Here is a 23,607-nt window from a genome sequence, read left to right as displayed (position 1 = left end):
ACGTGGCATTGGGGTTGGCGGAATGAATGTCTGATGCACATTTCTGTGGTATCTTTACATTATGAAAGAGTCGATACAAGTGCCGAGATAATAGCCCGAGTCTACGTTGGCTTATATCACATGACAAGCGAGTAGGATGGTCGCTCCTTCCTCATGCTCGTTCTGGCCACACGTGACTTCCTCTTCTTTAGGGCGGAGGAAGTGAACACTTTCATTCTATAAACATAACGCCTACATTGGGACATTGTATAACCTTCTATCTGGCCGTCTGTTTAAGCCGTATACCATCGTCACCGCAGTCAATATCTGTTGCATGCTATATTCAGTTTCACTTTCAAGATTCCATCGCAGTGCAAGCCATTTGCTAATCACCATGCGTTACTACTCGACTCTTGTATGCCTCGTGGCAGTTTCCCTATGCTTCACACCCCATCAAAGAAACGACGAAACCCCCCTGGGCCAAGGAAAGCAACTTATCGACACCGACGACGTTCGCATGAATCAAGTTCGAGGCAATCGAGATCGCCTCATCGAGGATGTCAGGGTTTGTGGGCAATTCCTCAATGGTCTCAATGTGCTTTCCGGAGAATTCAGCAACGACACTGCTTCATTAGACTTTGTCAAAGCTTGTGAAAGAGTCGTTGCTATACTAGACCAAGCTGTCGATAGATCAATGCATCGCCACGTACAATCCCGCGAGCAGCGAAACCTCCCGGCTTTAATTAGAAAGAATCGACCAGATCTGGAAGAAATTGAACTACAAAAAACATTTTCAACTGAGTTTAGCGAAGAGATTTTGGCTCGTGATGCGATTTCTTCCTTTCCCGATACAGCCAGACATCGGTTAAAACACAAGTACCGCAGGGATGAGATCTGTGAGGACAGAGTCTGTGAGGCTAATCGTCTTAACGAGCTTTGCAACGCCGAGAAGATCGATCCAAGCGTAGCCCAGACTTGCAAGATGTGCTACCCTGTGAGGAACGCTCAACTTATCAACGCACATTGCCAAGCGAAATGGAGGCGAGAGCGAAAAGCTTTTTATGTTGTCTCCTTTGTCCTCATTGGCGTTACCTTGGTCAGCGGACTCATACTTTATCTACGACGACGATACCTTCGCGCCAAGAATCCTCGCACGGACGAATTGGCTGAATCAGGCATCAATCCCCCAGGAGAACTCTACTATTACGACGGACCGAGATCAATCTTGCCTTCGGAAAGAGGTAGTTCACTAACAGTCAACTGCTCTCCGGAAGCCTCCCGGCGCGAAAATTCGAACAAGTATCACAATTCGTGGGACGAGAACGAAGGCGATGTCATCAGAACGTCCTTTGCTCAGCGGAGACTTCGACAACTTGGCATTCTCTCAAGAACAGGGCGCAAGAGAATTCACGATTTATTTGATCTGGAAGCTTTGCAGTCAAGGCGTGGTACTGTAAAGGGTCCTCAGCAACACTCTGATGACAGTGTTCGAGTGCCGGTGATGCCATGGGCACCAAACGCGACTATTCGATCCTCTAGTCGATCGTCCTCGTGTGTACGACCGGCAGATTCCACAAGTCCAGAAACAGTCAGGTTGCGGGGAAGTAGCCTGAATATCAATAAGGACCTTTGCTGATTTCTTCGATCTGACTATAGATCATGAATTGCTCGTTGTATATTAGAGCAAACATGATAATTAGTCCCACGTTTTGAGGGGAAAGTTTAGATCGGTTTTTAAATCAAAAATATTCTATTAGGAGACATATTCCAGGCTACCATGGATTAAAAAGTATACAGTCTGATGTGATATACTTTATCTAACCATACCGCCAAAACGGCAAGAAAAGATTGATACGCGTTATACAGATGTAAATACGATAAATCATCGATACAGGTATACAACATATATGTAATTACCACGGAATATACCGGGGATCAATATATCCTGGATAATTTTGGCAACCACATATTAAACGTTCCAACGTCGCCCAGTCCACAATCTTGATATATACAAACTGGTGTGGTGTCATATTATAGTGGGCCTAGATCAGGCCTCACTCGGCCTCCCTGGTGAATGAGATTGACAATTTCACAAAAATTGGAATCTATACCTACGTGATTCCATCTACGCCTCATATTTGTACTTCTCCTCGAGGTCCTATTACACGGCGAATGTTAAAATAGGTCCCAAAATTGCAATGGAAGTGGCAGAAATATAACGTACCCAGTATCTATTGAAACCCACTCCTTTACACACCTCAGCATAACTGAGGATCTGCGGAGGTGGACCAGTAGTCATACTATGCTTCAAACCCTCCAAAGCTTCCCGGATACTCTTGAGCTTCGCCGCAACAAGAGTCCACGGATATGCAACAGCACAGAATCCGAGCTCGGCCAAGTCCTTAGCAGAAAGATTCTCTGTCTTTCCGCCCTCAATGATATTTGCAAACGTTGGAATACCGATTTCTTGGACGCAGGCCTTCATTGCTTCGCGATCGGGAAGGGCTTCGACGAAGACTGCGTCAACCCCGAGACGCTTGAATTCTTTGGCACGGGCCATTGCTTCGTCCCATCCGAGAATGAGAGCGTCTGTCCGGGCGAGGACAAAGATGTCCTTTCCTTCGTTGCGGGCATCGCATGCGGCCTGTATGCGAGCAAAGGCTTCACCACGGGATACCACTGATTTTCCTTTGGTATGTCCGCAGCCTGGAAAGTTGATTATGTTTGATTATTATAGATTCAATCTAAGAATCTTTGATAGTCTGCTTACGTTTTGGCCACGTCTGGTCTTCAATCATCACGCCCGCAGCTCCAGCAGCTGCGTAACATTCCACGGTACGTCGCACATTCATAGGACTTCCATAGCCGGTATCACCATCTGCCATGACAGGAACACTGACTTGACGAACAGCCTCCTGAATCTTATGGCACATTTCCTCCATAGCAATGTATCCCGTATCAGGGAGGCCGTAGGAACTTGCCACGGGGTATCCGGCAAGAAATACCATTGGATATCCGGCCTCCTCAACAAGACGAGAAGACAATCCGTCATAAGAACAGCAGTGCGCGAGAATTTTATCAGGGCTGTTGTGGGCTTCGAGCATCATTGAACGGAGACGGGAGGCTTGGAGTGAGGGGATGCGTCCGCGAACGTTCTTGAGGGTCAGCGTTATGTCGCGAGTAGCACCATTGCTTGCTTCGATGTCTTTGTACCCTGTGCTCTCAAACTTGAACGGGTAAGATGTGGCCATTCTGAAACGGTTGTGTTCAATTTGTGAATAACGAAGACAAAGTGGGTGAATTTTAAGGTTTGTCTTTTCCAAAAAAAAATAACAAAAGAATGCAGGACAGGTACGACTTGATTGATTTAGGACTGCTTCTAAGCATACATGCACGCTTGATATATATACTCGAATTTTGAGTAGCATCGCGGATATTTCAACGACGCGGATAATGCCAATTTTCCATCACAGCGGATGTTTGGCAATTCCCGATCTCTATTTGAGCACGGACACGGGAATTGAGGGTTTCTGGGTAAGCAGTCTACCCCATGGGGCTTGCACGCCTTATTATCTACTAATACACGACCCATAGCAGACATGTTCATCCCTGTATACCCGAGTGCTCAAGCGGTTACTGCACAAGTATAAAGGAGCCGAGAATCTCTTTTTGATTATCCCTGAGCTTAGTTACTCGTTAATATCGGCTTCGCGAAATTTCCAAATCATGACAACTACTAAAGATACCCAGGTTCAGGGGGAGACTCTGCACCTGGAGGACAGCTGGAGTAAGAAAGATAATGAGGGTCCTGTCACCACTCCAACTACACGGAGCCCACTCCTTGTCAGAAAGGCATGTGTTCCTCTTCATCTCGTATTCATCAATCATCTAATCAATGTTTATAGTTTGACCGTCGAGTTTTGCCCATAGTCTGTGTTTTGTATGTCCTGTCTTACTTAGACAGGGGTAGGTGTTCAACAAACTTTGTGCTATCGATGGACTGTACTGATGGAACGGAAGGTAATATTGGCAACGCGAATACGGCCGGACTATCGAAAGATCTTGGACTCAGCAGTCTTCAGTTCTCTTGGGTTCTGTATTCGTTCTACATCTGCTATGTCTTGTTCGAATGGACAACAGTGTTGTGGAAGGTCTTACCGGCCCATATCTACATTGCCGTTCTGTGCGTTTGGTGAGTACCACCAAGATAAAGATATGCACGGCAATTAATAAACTCTCTTTCCTCTCTAGCTGGGGTATCACTGCAATGTGTGCTGGCACGGTTCACAATATGGCGGGACTCGTTGTTGATCGATGCTTTCTCGGCATTTTCGAAGCCGCATTTGGTGCAGGTGCTCCATACTTCCTTTCGCTTTTCTACCATCGACGTGAATTGGGATTTCGAGTGTCTATTCTATTGGGTACATCACCCCTAGCAAACTGCTTTGCAAGTGCTCTTGCATACGGCATCACACAGATCAAGCATTCAATCGCGCCGTGGAGACTTCTTTTCCTCATCGGTAAGTTGATGTGGGTCCATAACAATGGCAAAAATGTGAGGCTAATCATTTTCCCAAAGAGGGCGCGCCCACTATTCTTTTTGCGCCTGTAGTGTTCTTCTTCCTCCCAGACTCCCCTGATACCGCCAAATTCCTTACCGAAGATGAGCGTACTGAAGCCGTTGAGAGGCTACAAATCATTGATACAACACGGAAACAACAAGTCGAGTGGACTCAAGTCTTGAGTGGACTTACCGATTATAAGAACTATGTTCACATGGCCATACATTTCTGCTGCAATTACTCATTTGCGGGATTGTCTAACTTCCTGCCAACTATTATCATGGACATGGGCTTCTCCAGCGTAAGAGCCCAGGGACTTACCGCCCCTCCGTATCTTGCTGCATTTTTATGCTGTATTGGGGCAGCATTCGTTTCTGATAGATTCGGTGTACGAGGTTATATCATCAGCGCGTTTGGTTGCATGGGAACCATAGGTTATGTTCTCTTGGTAGCCCTTCAAGACCAGACGCAGACCGGTCCTCGGTACCTGGGTGTTTGGCTCGCTACTTGTGGCATATTTCCCGCACTGGCGCTGAACATCACTTGGCTTCTGAACAATCAGGGAGGTGACTCCAAGCGAGGTAGCGGAATGGCAGTTTTAGCTATCTTGGGACAATGCTCCAGTTTTGTAAGTAGTTCTGTGTTTCCAAAGGAAGATGGTCCCACCTACGTCAAGGGCTGTGCTATCGGATGTGCTTTTACTGGCATGGTCGTCATCTTGTCTCTGGGTCTGCACTTCAAGTTGGAGCATGAGAATCGGAAGAGAGACAGGCAATATGGTGTAGTTGATGAGGATGCTCGGATTGATGTCACAGACGGTGGTGACTATAACCCGAGATTCCGCTATCTTACCTGATGGAACAGCACCTGCAACTGTTATTAACTGGTTATGTATGCTCATGTATGGATGGTTCTCATTCATAGGAGAAACTCTCTTTGACTCCTGGCCTTTTTTCATAGTTCATGGACTTTGTGTGAGACGGAATATTACAATTACATTTCTCGGCCGAAAAACATCAAAGTGTCGCGCCCTGCAAATTGTATAGCCCATATCATGATTCTAGAGACTAATACATAACTGCCTAGTACGTATCTTGTAAATATGGGGAACCCTAATCCGGGGCATGAAAACGTGGGGATGGATCCACTGCGGATATTGTGCAATAGCCGAGCATTTTCTTCTCTAGCTTCGACAATAACCGCCCATCATCGCGGGGTGGACAGGCAATTTCTATCTAGAACATCCTTGAAGCGCACCAGCGGGCAGAAAGAGCCGCTCCTATCACTATGGCCAACGAGTCGAAAAAGAGGCCTCCACGCAGCAGAAAGCTCCTGGATTATGAGTTCCAACGTGCCTACAGAGCTTGTCTTCCGTGTCGGGAGAGAAAAATCAAGTGTCAGATGAGTGATGACGATAGCCAAGCACCATGTGCAAGATGTAGTAAGCAAGGTTTGCAATGTACTTTCTCTACGAAAGTTCCCTGGTCACGGCAACGGAAAGGCAAGTTCGCCATCTTCTGACTGGCAACTTTTTCTGACAGGGTCTATATACAGGTGCCGAGATTAGGCAGACGAGACGGACATCTACATCTTCAGAACAGAGGAGGTATCAAATATTCCTTCATTTCAAGACAACGGGGAATTAACTTTTGCTAAGTTTACTATCTTCGAAACTTGTCTCGCCAAAAAACAAACCGAATGCAGTCGATGAACTTAGCACAACCGACTTACAACTAGTGGACCGTACTGAAGAATCCAACAATATCCAAGAATCAGTCTTGCGGACAATGGTTTCTAGTGAAAACGATGCATTGAATATACTATTTGAGGCAGCTACATGTACAGAGCCGGCCAATGCCTTTCCTTCAACCTCGAAAACAGCCCTAACCGGTTTCCCATCTGTTCGCGAGGTGGAAGAGTCGCCAATTTCCTTGCAGCAGTCGACACCTCAACTAAGCAGCATTGACTCTATAGATTATGACATTTTGCGTATATGGAATGCTTGTCGATTTGTGAAGATGGGCTGGTTTACAGCTCACGAAGCAATGACTTTGGCCGATCTGTAAGTCCTATTCAAGTTGAGCTTCAGTCTTGAATAGGTTTAATACTAATTACCGTCGTAAGCTTTTTCATCAACATGTCAAATCGATCTCCCATTCTGACGGACTTCTACGCTTCTCATAAAAATCAATACTGGCTCGTTACACAGGAACCCATGCTATGCTGCACTATACTGGCTATTTCCTCGCGATATCATGTTCTGCCAGGACCAGGGGGGAAAACACGCGGACTATTTATCCATCATAGATTGTGGCAGCATTGCCAGCACTTGTTACTGCGTCTGATATTGGGTCAAGAGAAAGCATCCAAAGCAAAGACTAGGAATGTCGGTACGATCGAAGCCCTATTACTTATTGTCGAATGGTACCCACTCTCAGTGCACTTTCCGCCAGACAGCGACGGTTGGGATTCCGATGTGTTGCTGACAATGCCTGATACTCGCGATCCTCCTCTCAGCCATGAGATCCCAGCGTTGGAGCGCTGGAAAAGGGACGTGATTGAACCAACAAAGAGATCGGAACAGATGTCCTGGATGGTTCTAAGCTCCGCACTGGCGTTGGCGCATGAAGTAGGGATATTCGACAAGAAACCTGCTCTTTCAGGAAAGAGCGGCGCTTTTTTTGATGCTGTCAAGCCGGATGCTAAGGCTTATACAGAGCACTTGAAGATACGCCGCGAGAGACTTCCGAAGCTCTTGTATTGTTTCATAAATCTGATGTCTTCCCGATTAGGGTGCACCTCATTCATGTGTCCTGAGTCTACCGTCGCGCTTTTAGAGGTTGATAAGGATCTCAGCACAGATCTCAACCAGCAGTGGCAATCATTTATGAATTGCTGGGTTGAATTGACCAAGCTTACAAAAAGTATCACAGATACATTGTTTCCACTGATGACTGCCGACGATGATGAGAAATTCCAGAACTGTCTTCAGGAGAAACAACAACTGTTGTCACATTGGTATACCACTGTTGATTTTGGTAGTATGTTCCCTTCATGTACTGGGTACCGAGGAAGAAAATTTGAGCATTGACTGACATAATTGCCGCTAAGATTGTCACTATGAGGACCTTTTATTCATCGAATATCAATACCTCCGCGTCCTTACCAGCTCCACCGGAATGCAGCGAGTTATCACTCATTACTCGCAGCCCCAATCTGCCCACAATTTCAGACCAACGTTTTCTGCACGACCATTCCAGTCGGACCATGAGTACCACCTAGTCGAAGAAGTAATCGATGGCTGCTGCCACATCATAGAACTAACCATACGCAAGGCCGAATCAAACACAAACAACAGTCTCCATTACGCCCCGATCCGCATGTTTTCACGTATGATCAGTGCATCGATCTTCCTCCTCAAAGCTCTTGCACTAGGAGTGCGAAGGACAAAATTAGCCGAGTCACTCCAGGTTCTTGAAATGGCAATTTCAGCACTACAAACTAGCAATCTGGATGATATACATCTAGCTGCTCAGTATGGGGAGCTGCTCAAAATCCAGGTCGATCGTCTACGCAGAAGCTTTGAGTCTTCTGGGACACCGCATTATCATGGAAAAGAATCAGCTAAGCACTCCGGCGAGGGACACTGTAGCATCGGTCGCGAGCAGTGGCAGCCAAAGTTGCAGCTGCCAGCAAATCAGGCCGCGTCGCCGTCCTCGTACTTCCCACCTCGGCTGTCTGGCGGAGAGGACTTGCTAGATGATCAGCGCTACTATTCCAGTCATGGCCAATGGACAGAGACTGCCAGCCTTGATAAGCTCGATGTTGCTGCTGCTGCAGCAACGAGTACTAATACTTGGAATAGCTGTATGGATGACTGGTTCTCGCTTCCCTTTGATCCGTCAATGGCTCCATTCACGGGTTGGGATTATGATGATTCTTTGGATCCTTTGAATCCATGTTGGTTAGATGTTGATTTTATATGGCATCTGCCTCCTTGATGGAGTTCAAGCCGTTTCCGCGTTTCAAATGTCAATCAAACATCAAAAGAGGGGTCCTACTAAATGAAAAAATGACTAACGCTGGGACCAGTAATTTGACAACTAGCACACCAGATTGAAAGCAGGAGAGCAATGATCAGGTGGTCCCCATTGTACAGATATACTGTGATGAGTTGATAGTATGTATCAAGAATAGAAGTAGATGTAGTTCGGAATAAAGCGAGATAATCAGATTGCACGTGACCGTCGGCCTAGCAACTCCGAGTGGACGGTAACGGAAAAGTCCGTGCAGAAAAAGAAGGCTGGAGCACGGGTCACGTGAATCACGTGGTCCTCGGTCGCCTTTGCCGTCATTCCTCTCGCCGTAACCTCACTCACCCATCTCTCAGGCCAACAACCAGGGCGCCGTTGATATCAATACCACCCCAGCGAAGCCCAACGGTTTGTCTCTTATCGTCATCTTACCACCAGGTATTCGTCACTCGCCACGGGATTTGCATTCTTGATGCAGGTTGTTCGAGCGGTAGCACGATCCAGGATTATCCCGTGAGCGAAACTCTGCTCTGCCGATCCCTTCCTTCGCTCATCGGCCCTCGCAATCCCTCATATCGCCTTCACTCTGCTTGAAGCAGACGGAGCCTGGTGAATTCGATCAATCAGACACCGCCCACTATTACTCTCGCGACAAGGCTCATGTCCGATTCATTCCCGCTGGCAGGCAACGTCTCCCCATCTTCGTTTTCGGTCAGTAACATCAAGGCGAACCGTTCGCCTGTTATCTCAGACAACCTCTACCCACAAACTCCTACATCTCCTACGTTGATGTCAGTCGGCGCACAGAACTATGCCTCCAACTTCGCACACACGCATACGTCCCCCAGCCACACGACGACGTCAAACGGACAGCCTCTTTCCTCTCCTCCCTCATCAACACCCATGTCTACCCAAAACTCACAGCAGCCGACTGTGAGCGTAACAACCTCATTTCCGACACCGGCCAGCAGTGTCAGTGGTCATCCACGAAACACGACCCCAGCAGATGAGTCGGAACTTGCCGACAAATCCTGGGGTCAAGGCCCACAGAACTCCCATGCGACAGGCAATACGGACCTTGGTAGCGCCGAGAATTTAGGACACAGACGTACAGATCACGATCGGCATAGGTTGCCTGAAGGGTTCGATATGGAAGGCCGGCCATCAGCTACAGACGTTGATATGATGGATATCGATTCGAAAGCGGACACTTCTTCGTTCCGTGATTCTAGTCTCGATGCATTGCAGCAGGATATTGGCACGGCCTTCCATCTTTGCAAATCTGGTAAGGCATTTTCTTCTTGACGCAGATAATCCCTTTGACTGCACTTGTTTGTAAGTCTAGGCTTCTGTGTCAATGTGTTAATACGTTCCACAAACAGTTCCTACAATTACAGGCCCTGATCCGAGCTTTGATCTTATATCGTTGTACGGCTTGGGACCAATTGGAAGGTCAGTAATGAGAGCAGATCCCACAACAGGCGAAAAGATCAATCGTCTCCGCAAGTCGTATGAGGGCAAGTTGAAAGGGCTCGGCCTGTCCGGAAGAAACAAGGCTGTTAAAAATGAAAACCAGGCTGGAGGGTTGCGACACTTGATGATGTGGCCAGAAGAAGAATGGCAAATTCAAAAAGTCCATGGCAAGGAGATCAAAGTCGCAGAAGCCGAATCCGGGCTCCAGAAGTTGCAAATGCGGGCCATGAAGCTGGAAGCCGGGCCGCTTCCGAATAGCGAGTACTGGGAAGATATTCTAGGCCACGAAAAGTCCTCGAAGCATGCTGTCATCGAGAGCGGCAAGAGGGCAGTGTCAACACCAAATGCTCTTCGTCCAACGCTTCAAGCGAATGGAGCTCCGGCAGCAGCAGCAGCACCCGAGCGCGCTCGCCCCACTCGTGGAAAGAAACGGCATTATGATGACAATAGTTTTGTCGGCTACGGTGAAGGGTTTGTAGATGACGAAGATGAAGGTGCACTATACTCAAATAGTGAAGACAGGAGTGGGAAGAAGAAGCGCAAGAAGGTTTTTCAACCCAGTCATAAGTCTCATCAGACAGACAAGCTAATGGACTCTTTCCAGGAACATATTAGCAAAATGTCTCCTTCTATGCCAGAACGAACGGGAAGTTATGGGGTCGGCATGTACGGGATCGGGGCCAGATGAGTGATTGCACAGCACAGATTATGACAGCCTCACGATTTCAAAGTCGACACGGAACGCGGTCAGAATTTTAGATTTTTTTCGACGTACATGTTTTTTATGCATGGAGGTGCTGGATATACCCGCTTTATTTAAAATATTGGGATGGCGTTTTACGGGGTGTTTATTTTTTTTTTCTCGGATTTTTAATTATTTCGAAAATCATTTTACAGGTTTCGTTCTATGGTTTTCCCTTCGCCTTCGACTGCTCTTTCTTCGCTTCATCACTATGCAATGCAACCACGCCATGACAGTTTCTTTCAGTGTACGGAAGGATATATTGTGTTTGACTATTACAGTCCAAGGCAACCGCTTCACGGATTGATTGATTTTATCGGGGACCAACAAAATAGGATGGGTTCATGATGCGATTTGATGAGTTGATATGCGCGCAACAAACAAACGTCAGCGTTTCTATTCTTTTCGAGAAGGAGTGTGGCAAGCTTTTTGCTCTATTTGTATGCTTGAATATCTTTGTTTTCTCTTGCTACCATTGTTTTTATTCTTGATGGCCAAGCTGAGGTTCTGGCTGGTCTATCAATGTATTTTGAGTAAGCTCATTTTTTTAGCCCTGCTGACACTGCAGATACGTCGGATAGGGAACAGAGAAAATCAATGAAATTTTATGATAAAAAACTTGAACACCGTCTATAGTTACCCAATTAATGAAGCCACTACACTAATGTCGTTTTGGATATGTAATGGGTGCCCTCCGACTACAGATGGAGCACCAAGATGCTCAGAGCGGGGAGTCACCCCACGTCCTATCAGCACAGCAACTCTTCGACCGCAACGATATCTTGGACATCACCTTCAAGAAGGTTTTCTTGATCAATCGCTAGTAATTGTTTTCCTAAAGCCAGAGACGAGACCAAGAAAGTGGACAAAATGGCTGGCATACAAACCCCCTTCTCAACGTACCGCCTGCTATCATTCGATATCTACGGCACCCTCATCGACTGGGAGAGTGGCATCGTACAAGCCCTCTCGCCAATCCAAGACCGCCTCCCGGACTCTTCCCCACTGAAAAGCGGAGGAAACGATCTCGCTCTCGGCACTGTGTTCACAAAGCATGAAGCCCGGCTTCAATCCGAAGAGCCAGGAGCAACATACGACAAGATTCTGCGAGATGCCTACATCGCAGTCGCGAAGGAATTACTAGAGAATGTGCCAGGAGAAGACCAGTTAGAAGAGGAAGGCGTAGCTTTCGCGGATAGCATCGCCGTCTGGCCTGCCTTTCCAGACACAATCCAAGCAATGCGCAAACTCAAGAGATTGGGGTTCAAACTCGTGCCTGTATCGAATGTTGACCATGGCTCCTTTGGAAAGACTCTTGCTGGTCCATTGAGTGATCTCAGGGAGCCTTTAAGTCCGGGTTCGGATCCGCTAGACCCCTTCTTTGATGCAGTATATACCGCGCAAGATATAGGATCTTATAAACCCGATCTCAGGAATTTTGAGTACTTGATTAATCATGTCAAGGCCGATTTTGGGGTCGAGAAGCATGAAATCCTACATGTGGCGCAGAGTTTGAGGCATGATCATGTCCCTAGTAAGCAGATTGAGTTGGATAGTGTTTGGATTGCGAGGGGGAAAGGTGGTGTGAGTGGGATGGGAGGGGATGTAGAGGAGTTGTTGGGCAAAGTGTCGTTTGCGTGGAAGTTTGAAAGTCTTGGTGATTTTGCGGATGCAGTTGAAGCTGAGTTACAGAAGTAAGTTAGACTCAAGTCATTGAGATAATAATACAGGATGTGTCGTAAATGACTATTATGGCTTCTACAACGATGTTTTTTAGAGATAATCTGATAAGGGTTACCATCAAAGATAAGGGTAGTTCCTTATCTTTCACAGACTTTCCTTTGCTCGACTGCCCCTCATTCCTTTTCGTGACCATTTCCTCGGAGACGTCTTCTAGAACCTATAAAGTCCATTTGTATTGCCATAAACAGTTGAATACAGATCTAGCAAAAGCCAAAATGTCCGAGAAGTTCTACCGCGCCCTCTCGGCCATCGACGAGGCACATTCCCAAGACCCCAACCTCACAACCATCACGGAACAAAATGCAGAGACCAAATCGATCCCATACGAACTTCACTACGCCCAGAAAATGACCTCATATCTCAATACCTACAACCCATCCGCCTCTGAACTGTTACGTCTCGCAATTCGCGCTCAACACTTGCGGCGCTGGGAAGTACCCCGCTCATCATATCCAACCACCAAAGTAGGATACTTGAGTTGGCGCACGTTCCTCAAGAACCGACAGGCCGATCAGGCGCGACAAATATGTCTTGATGCAGGTTACTCGGATGGGGAGGCTAGTCGAGTTGCAGCGTTGATCAGGAAGGAGGGACTAAAACGGAAAACTACGACGACAACAGACGAGGCTGCTGAGGCCGAGGAGGACGAAACGCAGATCTTGGAAGATGTGGCTTGTTTGGTGTTTTTGGATGATCAGTTCGCTGCTTTTGAGAAGACTTTGGATGAAGAAAAGGTACTGGGTATTCTGAGAAAGACTTGGGGCAAGATGTCGGACAAGGGGCATCGTATGGCGCTTGAGATTCAGATGAGTGATAGGTGTAGAGAGTTGGTACAGAAAGCGTTGAACCCATGATACGGGAGTCAACCAAGACCAACAACTTTTCTATTGTACAGATCTATGATTCTATTTGCTTTTGATTTGCATTACATGATTCGAAGGTTTCTCTGACTATCGCAGATGAGCATAGCTCTTGGTATGTATTGAGGAGGATTTTGTTACCCCGGAAAACGCCGGATATTATCGCTCCCACATGAAGATAAATAAAAGGACTCCGCATAAAGTCGTAGACAATGCCAATATGTTCATGAGACTAGACACTGCCTTCCCCGTTGATTAATTTGACTAACGCTACAGCCGCCCCTGCAGCAAGACCGCCAACCACACACATCTGAATGCCTCCAATCACACCAGCCCGGATATTGACCCCGCCTTTCCATCCCCTCACTATGCAAGTTTTCACGTATCCAAATGCGAATAGCGTGATGGCCATGACAATGACACTCGCAACAAAAGCGGTGTAAACCTTGTCGGCAATGAAATATGGGATCAATGGGATGAAGCCGCCGATAAAGTAGCCAAGAGTGAGTGTCAGAGCTGACATGTACGCTTGATTGCAGTCTGGCTTTGTTTCACGGTGATAAAAGCTAATAAGAAAGTCGCGTAGCCTCTCCGGTTCTGCCTGGAGAGAGCTGCTAATTTCATCGAGTGTGCTTGGTGAGAGGTTGTAGTTTGCAAAGGTAGAGGTGACCATAGATCGAGTTTCGTCGGGATGGTCAAGGATCTCATTGACCTCGCGCACTGTTGCCTCATACGATTCGCTGTACGAACATACATTAGTCGATCGTTATTTCACTCTGGAACTAGTCCGAGCCAAAAATGGAGGGTGACATACAGCTCGCTTTTCGCACCAACGTAGCCACCTAGTCCCATGGAGATCGCACCAGCAATCAGCTCTGCCAATCCTCCGAGAACAACAACTTTTGTATCGCCAATGGCCGAAAGACCAGCACTCAGCGCAAACGGCACTGTAAGTCCATCCGAGAGACCCAGAATCGCATCAGAAATCAGTCGCGGGTTGATTCGACATCGACCGCTCTCGCTACTACGGACTGATGTATCGTCTCTGTTTTGACTGTCGTCGTTGGTGGTTCCGGCAAAGGTGCTGTATGATCCGGCCATTTGTGCTTCGATATCTGCATCGCTGGTTCCATCAATAGTTGAGCTGTCTATATTATCTGAATCATAGACAAGCAATGGACGTCCTAGATATTTTGATGTTAGTGATGATTAATAGATTGAATCGAAGAATAGGCTCACGTAGATCAGGCGATAAGGAAGCATTTCTTTTCGACTGAGTTTTGTTCTTGGTCTTGTCGCTCTGGTCCCACGATGGGAATATTCTGTTCTTCAGGAATAATAGCGCCATATCCGTATGAGTATTGAGGGATGCCGATTGAAGTATGACGTGTCTTTCGTCGAATATAATTGCCCACTGGGACCAAGATGGCAATATTTGAAGAAGATAATACACCTCCGGAGTGATGTTTCTAGGACAATGAAAGATTGATGCTGGCTTCCTGAAGACGAACTATGAACGTAGAGTAGACAAGGACAGGAAAGAAGTATGTAGAGAAAGAAAATAAGCCCAGATCAAAGCGAGCAACTTCCAAAAAGATCTGAACGATTACTATCCCAGCGCTCTAATTGGCGGACGCGGGCGGCGTAAACAGCTTAAGTAAGTCAACGTCATGCAGAACGATCTCGGCCAAGTGGGGCCCTGGGAGCTGTTCAGCCAATGATATCGACCGCAAATGTAATCCGTATTCCAAAATATGCCCTCTCATTGGTCAGTCTGGTGCAGGTGACCACGGCTGTCTAATCAGCTGTATCTGATTGGCCGCTCATGGCGGACATACTTTCAAACTATGAAAAAAGCTTCACGAACACGTACTCTTCAGAGTCTTCACCGCCATCTACATTCGATTGATGGAGACTCGTCTAGATAAAAGGAAACGACAAACCCTCACACTTAGGCAGACAATATGGTGCTCTTCCAACTTGACGTTCCAACCGCGTGAGATTGACGGTACCAGAATCGATACGTGTTTGTGATAGGCAGATAATCCACATGTGTAGCGATAATGCGCTGGGATTCAGGCACCACCTCGCCGGGTAAAAGACCCTGTGTCTCGATTTCAATGAGTTTTTCTAAACATTTTGCAGAGCCCGCAGTATTCCAGAACCCTTCCTGACACGGCCAACTCCGGAGCAGAGACATTGCTTCTTTGCGCAATTTCCAATCGCGGCATTTATTAATGCATAAGAAAAGAGGCGGTATGATGCCCGGTCCCATATGGAAGGTGGGCAAGAATGATCGCATCGACTCTGTGGTTAAGAGCTCCTTGGCGTACCCGATGGCCTTACGAAAGTGTGAGAGGAGGCCATCGAATCTCGACTCGCGTCCGTCTGCACACCAATCCGTTGCGGCGAGAATATAGATTGTCTCGCTCCACATTTGGAGCATTATCCACGAGCCTCGATCTCTAATGGACATCTCTTCACGTCGGCCCATTAAGGCGATGTGGCATTGTGCTTCCCACCTCTGGAGATTGTTGAGGGTGGCAACCACATCGTAATGCTCATTTCTGTGCGGCCGGCTCAGCCAGGGTTTCCTCTGCATGACCTGCCAGCCGATATCGAATAGCAAGCTGCTTGCTGCTTCGATACTGTCGATCGGCTGGGAAAGACTTTGATTCGACGACAACACGTTCATTGTGCCTTTTGGATTATATTCCTCCTCCACGAAAAAGTCGGGGTCACCGCACGTCATGGCATGAAATTGTATCCGGGAAAAGACCCTCATCACGGTCAGCTTTATTGTAGAGTCTTTAAGCGAATTTGAATTCTTCTCCCACTCCGTCATCATTTTCACGCCGCCGTGTATCAAACGACATGCTGCTCCAGCGTCTCCTTGGAGAAAAGCAAACGAGACAAACAATATGCACGTGATTAGGGCTACCTCCATATGCTGACTTTGGTCGCCAATAAGCCGATGTTTGAGATTGTAAATCGCTCTGTTGCATTGTTGGATTGCGAAAGAAAAATCGGGCTCTTGTGAGTTGAGTTGGCTGTCCTCGAAGTTTCGATGAAGTGCCCCAACGGCAATGACAGCATGGCGAAGACCGGGTTCGGCCTCTGTGTATTGAGGCACGATACGTTGCCAGAAGTCGTAGCCATAAAAGACCGAACACTGAGACGAAGTATATCTAATAAAGAATTCAAAGTGCCAGCGTTCACGTTGACTTAGGCTGGCTTTGTGTGGGTCTGTTAGATAATGGGCAGACGATATGAGATCCGACCTGTGAGACTTGGCAAATACGCTAGGTCTATCTTTCAGCATGGGAGAAGATACCACTACTCTTCTTGTGACCGGTCTGGTCTTGACAGAAGGTGTTGGTACATTTTCTTGAGGAAGGGCAGTGCCAATAAAGTCCTCTTCGGTCGCTTCTTCTCCAGCCTCAACTGCTTGCAGTTCCTCTACTAGTATTGGCTCTGTCAGGAGATCATCAATCGGAGATCGAGGATCATAGGAACTATCCCTCTTGCCTTTCCGGAAGGCCCGTGTCCTTCTGTCAGGGGTTTGCTGGTAGCCGTCGCAAACACGCCCAGTGTTTGTGCACATGTAGCAAGCAGGCTGCGTCTCGTCACATTTTTTATGTCGAATCCTAGGAAGATCGTCGCCACGAGACGTCGAGTTAGTCTTTGAACGTTTATACGCGACCACCTCTGTCCATCGCTTTGCTAATATTGTAGCCACGGTAGGATCCTGTAGTCGCAACCAAGAAGGATGGAGAGAGCGGGTCTCATACTCACTTGCATGTTCCACATCCTGTACGTACTTTCGGACGACTGGCGCGTGTCTTTTTGAGTTTGCCTAACGAGGATGATGGAGGCTCCACGATTCGTTTAATATCTGTTGTCATGACTCATTCTACCTTATGACGATCTCGCTTTATTCCGACGAGCCAATCTGCAGTCGTTTTGGAGTTGGTGTTGTCGCGCTTTTACATTAGATATGTACGACGTGATCGTAAATGCAAAAGTCGCTAAGACTCTGAAAGAAAAGAGATAGGATCGATGGCACACAAGGATGAAATGTCTCTGAAAGACAACGAATCTTACTTGAATGCCTTGGCTGAAGGCCCGAAATGTAATTGTGACTGGATTTAGGGTCCCTGATAGGGCCGCGCGTAAATGCGGTGCCGATGCGGTGGGGGCCAGCCGTTCGCTGTCCGTCGTCGAGATTGATAATTATACAACAATCCATACATGTTGTCTGTTCGATATGATGGATGGGACTTGGATCATGCTTGTTTATATATAAGTTAGATTGCTTGGAAAACAATATTTCTTAAATAGAGCGCACTTTGATGTTGACGGTCGCGTTATTTACTGTTCATCGTTACAGTATCGGTCTAGATTTGTAAATGAAGCTGACAATTCAGCCGTATGCACTTATTACGACGCACTCCAATATACCCAGGTACCGAGGTCATCTTCATCGTCCTTCAGCGAATTTTCAATAAATCGTCAGAAAGAGAACTGTTGAAATGTTAGATGTATTGTTGATTGTTGAATCCCAAGCCAAGAGAAGATGTCCTCAACATTTCGGATGATTACTAAACACTAATTTGGTTGAATTAGGCTTCAATAGATGGACAGATTCATGAATGTCTACATTTATAGATTAGCTATGTAGTCGTCCAGTCAATAGTCGCAACATTTTTTGCACATCGAGAAGACACAGTAACACGAAATCACAGATTTTCAGAAATCTAATTCAATGGTTGCATATACGGGTAGCTGCCATTGCGGCACTGTCAAGTACAAATTTCAAATGTCACCAGCAATCGGAGAACGAAAAGTAATAACATGCAACTGTATGAAACTTGCTCGTTTTGTGTCACGATACTATGATTAAAGCATGATAACTGACCCTGTCATATCAAGGCTCCTATTGCTCCATTACTGGCAGGTTACTCGTTCATATACCGAACACTGATTTCGTATATACCGAAGGAACAGACAATATTTCCGTATGTTTATATACCTATATCTCTGAAGAAAGAACAGGGTCTGTTTTCGAAATGTACATGAGTCATTGTAACATGACTGACTCTTCATTCTCGCTTTTATCCAAGACATACCGCTGGGGATCCAAGTCGATCACAGCTTCCTTTTGCAAAACCTGTGGAATACAGGTAGTCGCCGAATCAAGAGCTGAAGATTTCATGTTTGGGAAAGTTGGTATCAATGTAAGTGTTCGTCTTGTTTTGATCCTCCGGGCGTTGCATGATGCTGTCCGTCGCAGTAGGGTGAAGTTGAAAAACTAACCACAATGAAACTCAAAAACAAATAAAGGTGCGGACCATCCACGGACTTGATCTAGAGACTTTGGATTTTCACAAAGTTAATGGAAAAGATTTCAGCTTGCCGCTGTATGTTGAGAAAGATTGAGCTTGGGTTGCGCACCAACACAGACGTTACCAAGAGAGTTGAAGCCAGGGTTGTGTACATTGACTACAGAGCTATAGACGTGTATTCTGTGACGAGAATTATTTTCATGTGTAGTTGAGTGTATCGATCGTCGAAATGAAAGACTGCTTTAAGTTATTTGGAGCACCGAGGTGAGTGATTAAGGTTTAACCTAGGGTTTAGGGTTTCAGAACGAGAGCCCTAAGTCGTCTGCCTACATCCAAGTCTGTGCTTTTTCCACGGTGACAGATCGAGAAACTCCAATGATATTGATAACGCTATTGAAACCAACCCAAGCTTAGTTCTTCGCATGGTCGGAATACTTTACATGGTAATCATCTGCAGCGCTGGTAAAGCGATTAGAATAGACCGCCACAGTTTTGGAACCACAAAGACCTCATTTACACCCATACACGGGCTTGAAAATACGAGTTCACTTATTGTGAGATGTAAAAAGTACTTTTATAAGAATCATTTCTTACATGTGGGGAGTTAAGGCATAACACGGCATATTATAGCCCTTGGCCCTGATTCCTAAAACCGTACTGTAATGACTGTAATGCAGTTACATTACCACTTAAGTATGCATGCAGAGCACAGTTTGGCACTGGATTGACGGTACATGTGCATGCGAGCAGGACTCCGAAAGAAGCAGAGACATGCATGGACGCATTAGTAAAAAGCTTTAATTTTCCAAAAGTTGACGCGTTTACCGCAATATAGTGGTCTCGCGGAGGGTAGCGTGACTATTTGAGATGTTTCTACTGCATTGAAAATTAATGCGCCTTTAAGTGGGCAATTCATATGAATGCGGGGTAGGAGGGGAAGAGAAAAAACAATTACCGATAGTGATAGCAAATATAAGGCTGATTTGAGTATGGCTAACAATTTGCCTCAGTGCTGAGGTAGGATCTAGATCTTGTAAACATAAGCAGGTCTCCTGGTCAATCATGTAATCAGTATGTCCAAGAAAATTCTGGTAGTATAATTTAGCGAGAGTCTAAGATGAACTCACTCCGGGAAGTTTGCTAATTCTACCTTTGGAGCTTGAAGTGTCACCAGCTTTTGTTCAGTTGATAGTAGTCTGATAAAATATTCTGCACAACTCGGTGGGCTTGGACGTAGTGATGACTGCACTAACTTGTTTGTACCGATGGTGGCAAAACTAAACTTGCCCTGAGAGGCCGCTTTTTTCATTCGGATTGACATATCACTTTGTATGGAATTGGCTTGCAGAAGTTTACGGAGTGTCATGTATGTTTCTTCAGGTCTTGTTTGTTGTCCCATCTCGCAGCTTCGAGTTCGAGCCAATGCTACAAGCATCAGTCGCAGACTTCCGACCATACCCAAGAGTGTGCACTTAAAATGGCTGAACAGAACTCAAAATTTGATTGATAATGATGAATCGCCTCACCTGAAATAGGCCTTTTCAAGATTTTAGCCTCAACCGTGTGATGAAGAAATTAGGGTTACGGTGTACTATCCCGATGTGGAAACAAGATGGGATTGGCTCTTGAGTTTGATGTGGATTCGCCGCGTTCGCGTTCGGCAAGTCGAGTTCAATGAGCGACTCCCTCCGCAGGCAAAACTATTCCATGAGGCTGAACGCAGTGGGATTAAGTAGCGTCTTTCGCATGTGGGTCGTTCAATAGCATAAAACACCATGGAAGCTGAACTGCGGTTAACAGCTCCATCAAGCGGGTGAGATAAGCGTGCCACCAATGGAAACCTTCTATTCCTGTAGGCATTCATTGTACGAGTTCAGGTTCAGCCCTTGGATCGGCGGAGTACGGTACCGAACCCGAACTTCAGGGCGAAGCGCTAGCAAAGCCAAACATTTCTCCACGGTTCTTCAGAGGACATAGGTCTCTGTGGAGTTATTACGTAGTAAGAACCATCATCAAGAGTCACTGACTGGGGCTTCTCGAAAACTGTCATTTCCTACTTGCTTCGCCTGGTAGGACGTTGGATTCTGCCAACATTGCAGTCCGTAGAAGTCCTCGCGTAGGCCAATGAGGAACGTCAATAAACGAATTCACCAATGAGAAAACCAATTTTGTTTATAGCTGAAGTGGCACATCAAGAACTTTAAAGCTACTAGTGTTCATCTGTTTTCCGCGCATGGGGCCCAGTGACATTCTTTGGAAGGATGCGGCGTCTCAACGAACGAACAGGCCAATAAGCAAAGCTTCTTTAGACTTCCTAGATTGGGATAGAGCCGTAAAATTTGTATAAGCAAACCAAACTAGCAATTCTGCACTCCTGCGGAACACGTTAAAGCACGCTAAAGCTGTTAATTTACAGCGTACGATGCCCTAGTCAGTCGTTGAACAAATCTCATAAGCACTTTATTCATAAGCAGTGGCTAGGCTTAGCACTAGGCATTGTGTGCAGTCAACCATGAAAAAGTTTGCTATTGCAATGTTGACATTGACATCATGGTTGCAGCACAAGTCTATAGGGCGGGCGGGCTTAGACGTGACTCAGTCTATGTCATTATCGAGTTTATAATTTGAGAGGCCTTTCTTACCTACTAACCTAGATCAACGATCCACCTTATTGTCGCATCAATAATAAATCAAGAGACCTCCGATCCCTGAATTCTGAGCCCAAAACGGGAACTCCATGACCAAATGATCGATTACCTTGTTGCGGTTAGTTCAGCGCAAATGTAGATCCCAAGCGGTCTGTCGAAACCCTCCGGTCGTTAAAATCATCCGGTCTATTGAGACCCCTGAAGCCATACATTTCTAGTCTTTTCCTTAAAGCCGAACGTCGGATTATGTCCTAGGCAAGAACTCCAGCATAGCATTGTCAATGAACTACGTAGTTGTTTATCAAACGTTCGATCCATGTTGAAGAATTCAACGCGCCATTTTCGTAGTAAAGTACATACAGCAGTAACCGTCTACATCTGCGTTGGTGATACTTGAACTGTATCGGGACGGACACACGGAGGTAAGAAGACCGTTATCTCCTTATATTCTCCGCACAAACCCTTGCGCGCACCAGTGTTTGTCCGAGGCGATCAACAGGATGTCAACGGGCGTGTCCGCTAGGTTGAACCGCTGATTATCTCCTGCTTAGGTACTATAAAGTGTCTATGAAGCCCTTCGTAACTTGGTACGTATTGGGAAAAGAATGTCATCCAGGTGCAGCTCTAATGGGCATGAGAAAGCGATGAGATCCAGATTCTAGAGCCGCTGCAAGGTTTGAAACAGCCAGGGCTGAAAGAAGCATTCCACTAAGGATTTAGCAAGATGGTGTATTTATCCGTATCCAAGCTTCCGGTCTATGACGCACAAACCACGCACAGCCGCTCGGAGTTTACTGAGCTGAATAAATATCGTAGCATTTACCGCTTTAGTGACGAAGCTTGTGGAAGGATAAAAAGAAAGTAGAAAAGAAGAAAACATGATGTTTATGAAATAGGAAGCATGACAAATCGATGGCGCTAGAAAAACCTAAACTTAATAGCTGCGGAACCACGTAATTAAGGGCCATTGTCTCTTGAAGGTTAGGCAATCTACGCCCCATGGGCTGGACTCTACCAAATGATGCCCTAATTGGCTCGAATAAATATCCTTTCGAAGCTAGCGGCGCATATTACCGTGGTCAATTTGCTTTGAAGCTTTTGTCCCTCTATCGTGGGACCAGGGGCTGATGCTGCCAAATCCTAGGGCTACAAGATACTGAGTACGGAGTAGACAGACACTAGGGAAGGATCTCGACTCCACAGTGGACTAGTAGAACTACGTATACCATCGCTCTTTGATTTGGCGTCCGGCAGATTATTGATAATCAGGTATAAGCTAATCATGGTTCATTTAATCGGCCCTACACATGTCCTTGGACCCAACGCAACGGGTCCCCCGATGTCTAGAATCCAACGTTCGAAATTCATATAGAAGGCCCAGTCCTCGTAAGGAAATACTAGGTAGGTAGTCCAACATTTCATCACCCGTTTTAAAATCCGAATGGACTAACGAATCGTGAGATCCCCCATAAGCACCTTGCTTTGCGGATTCAACCTTCGTAAATTCGATCTACAATATGCCTAATACTGGTAGGCCGAGTCGAGACTGTCATACCTGTCGAAAGCGACGAGTAAAGGTGCGTGTTATGCGCCACCGGGTTGTCGTTTCTTTGGTTGATGATGCCAACCACGTGGTTTTGCCGAATGAAGAGATCTTAAAGACCAATGGAAACTATGCAGCTAATTTTGAGTGTAGTGTGACCTTGCGCGTCCACATTGCGATCGTTGTGTCCGGCGTGGACAGGTCTGTCCTGGCTATCGAGATGAGGTGGACGTGCGTTTTCGGGTTGAAAATATCTCTTCATTTCCATTTGTGATGAAACGGGATAACCGTAGAAGACGCACAGATGAAGAGGCATCCTATCATTCCGTGCCAGATGAACGGCAGACTCAGAAAAAGGTTGAACGCGAAGAAGAAGAGCAACAGCAACAGCAGTACCACCACCCTTATGTAGAGTCAACCACCGACTCGACGGTTTCCCAAGATAGGACCCCATCCCCTGCTTTTTCGGGGACTGAAAGTCCAGTAGGGCGACGTTCTCAGCTTGATTCGACAAGAACAGACTTTCTACCCCTAGTTGCGGCCAGGATTACAACTGGTCCAAACAATGATCATCCAGTGAATCAACTAAATGACGTGTTCGACTCAATACCGCGTATCATCCGACAAGCAGATGCCACATCCCCTATTCACCAGGTCTGTAAGGCAATCGGTCTCACA

At 46.4% G+C, this 23,607-nt stretch overlaps 7 protein-coding genes across 7 annotated transcripts; 5 read left to right on the top strand and 2 right to left on the bottom strand.

Annotated features, from left to right (window-relative positions):
• Positions 1-373: 373 nt before the first annotated feature.
• On the top strand, positions 374-1,615 carry BHQ10_001563 (uncharacterized protein; the record flags this gene model as incomplete). Its single annotated transcript, XM_040873613.1, has 1 exon — positions 374-1,615. The coding sequence occupies one exon, from the start codon at positions 374-376 to the stop codon at positions 1,613-1,615; it is 1,242 nt and encodes a 413-aa protein (XP_040730068.1).
• Positions 1,616-2,104: 489 nt separating this feature from the next.
• BHQ10_001562 (uncharacterized protein) lies at positions 2,105-3,230 on the bottom strand (the record flags this gene model as incomplete). Its single annotated transcript, XM_040873612.1, has 3 exons — positions 2,105-2,137; positions 2,204-2,685; positions 2,750-3,230. 3 exons carry the CDS (start codon positions 3,228-3,230, stop codon positions 2,105-2,107), a joined length of 996 nt encoding a protein of 331 aa, XP_040730067.1.
• Positions 3,231-3,705: 475 nt separating this feature from the next.
• On the top strand, positions 3,706-5,397 carry BHQ10_001561 (uncharacterized protein; the record flags this gene model as incomplete). Its single annotated transcript, XM_040873611.1, has 4 exons — positions 3,706-3,766; positions 4,000-4,171; positions 4,231-4,499; positions 4,559-5,397. The coding sequence occupies 4 exons, from the start codon at positions 3,706-3,708 to the stop codon at positions 5,395-5,397; spliced, it is 1,341 nt and encodes a 446-aa protein (XP_040730066.1).
• A 1,632-nt stretch (positions 5,398-7,029) lies between these two features.
• BHQ10_001560 (uncharacterized protein) lies at positions 7,030-10,736 on the top strand (the record flags this gene model as incomplete). The annotated part of the gene is made up of 6 exons (XM_040873610.1): positions 7,030-7,582; positions 7,653-8,365; positions 8,932-9,013; positions 9,080-9,286; positions 9,372-9,860; positions 9,958-10,736. The coding sequence occupies 6 exons, from the start codon at positions 7,030-7,032 to the stop codon at positions 10,734-10,736; spliced, it is 2,823 nt and encodes a 940-aa protein (XP_040730065.1).
• A 924-nt stretch (positions 10,737-11,660) lies between these two features.
• BHQ10_001559 (uncharacterized protein) lies at positions 11,661-12,488 on the top strand (the record flags this gene model as incomplete). Its single annotated transcript, XM_040873608.1, has 1 exon — positions 11,661-12,488. The coding sequence occupies one exon, from the start codon at positions 11,661-11,663 to the stop codon at positions 12,486-12,488; it is 828 nt and encodes a 275-aa protein (XP_040730064.1).
• Positions 12,489-12,748: 260 nt separating this feature from the next.
• BHQ10_001558 (uncharacterized protein) lies at positions 12,749-13,387 on the top strand (the record flags this gene model as incomplete). Its single annotated transcript, XM_040873607.1, has 1 exon — positions 12,749-13,387. One exon carries the CDS (start codon positions 12,749-12,751, stop codon positions 13,385-13,387), a length of 639 nt encoding a protein of 212 aa, XP_040730063.1.
• Positions 13,388-13,625: 238 nt separating this feature from the next.
• BHQ10_001557 (uncharacterized protein) lies at positions 13,626-17,203 on the bottom strand (the record flags this gene model as incomplete). Its single annotated transcript, XM_040873606.1, has 4 exons — positions 13,626-14,133; positions 14,208-14,516; positions 15,406-17,116; positions 17,185-17,203. 4 exons carry the CDS (start codon positions 17,201-17,203, stop codon positions 13,626-13,628), a joined length of 2,547 nt encoding a protein of 848 aa, XP_040730062.1.
• Positions 17,204-23,607: the final 6,404 nt, after the last annotated feature.

The sequence above is a fragment of the Talaromyces amestolkiae genome (assembly GCF_001896365.1).
Source record: "Talaromyces amestolkiae strain CIB chromosome Unknown scaffold2.1, whole genome shotgun sequence".
NCBI classification, from domain to species: Eukaryota; Fungi; Ascomycota; class Eurotiomycetes; order Eurotiales; family Trichocomaceae; genus Talaromyces; species Talaromyces amestolkiae.
The sequence above is the reverse complement of the archived record's forward strand: the minus strand, read 5'-3'. Positions and strand labels throughout refer to the sequence as shown.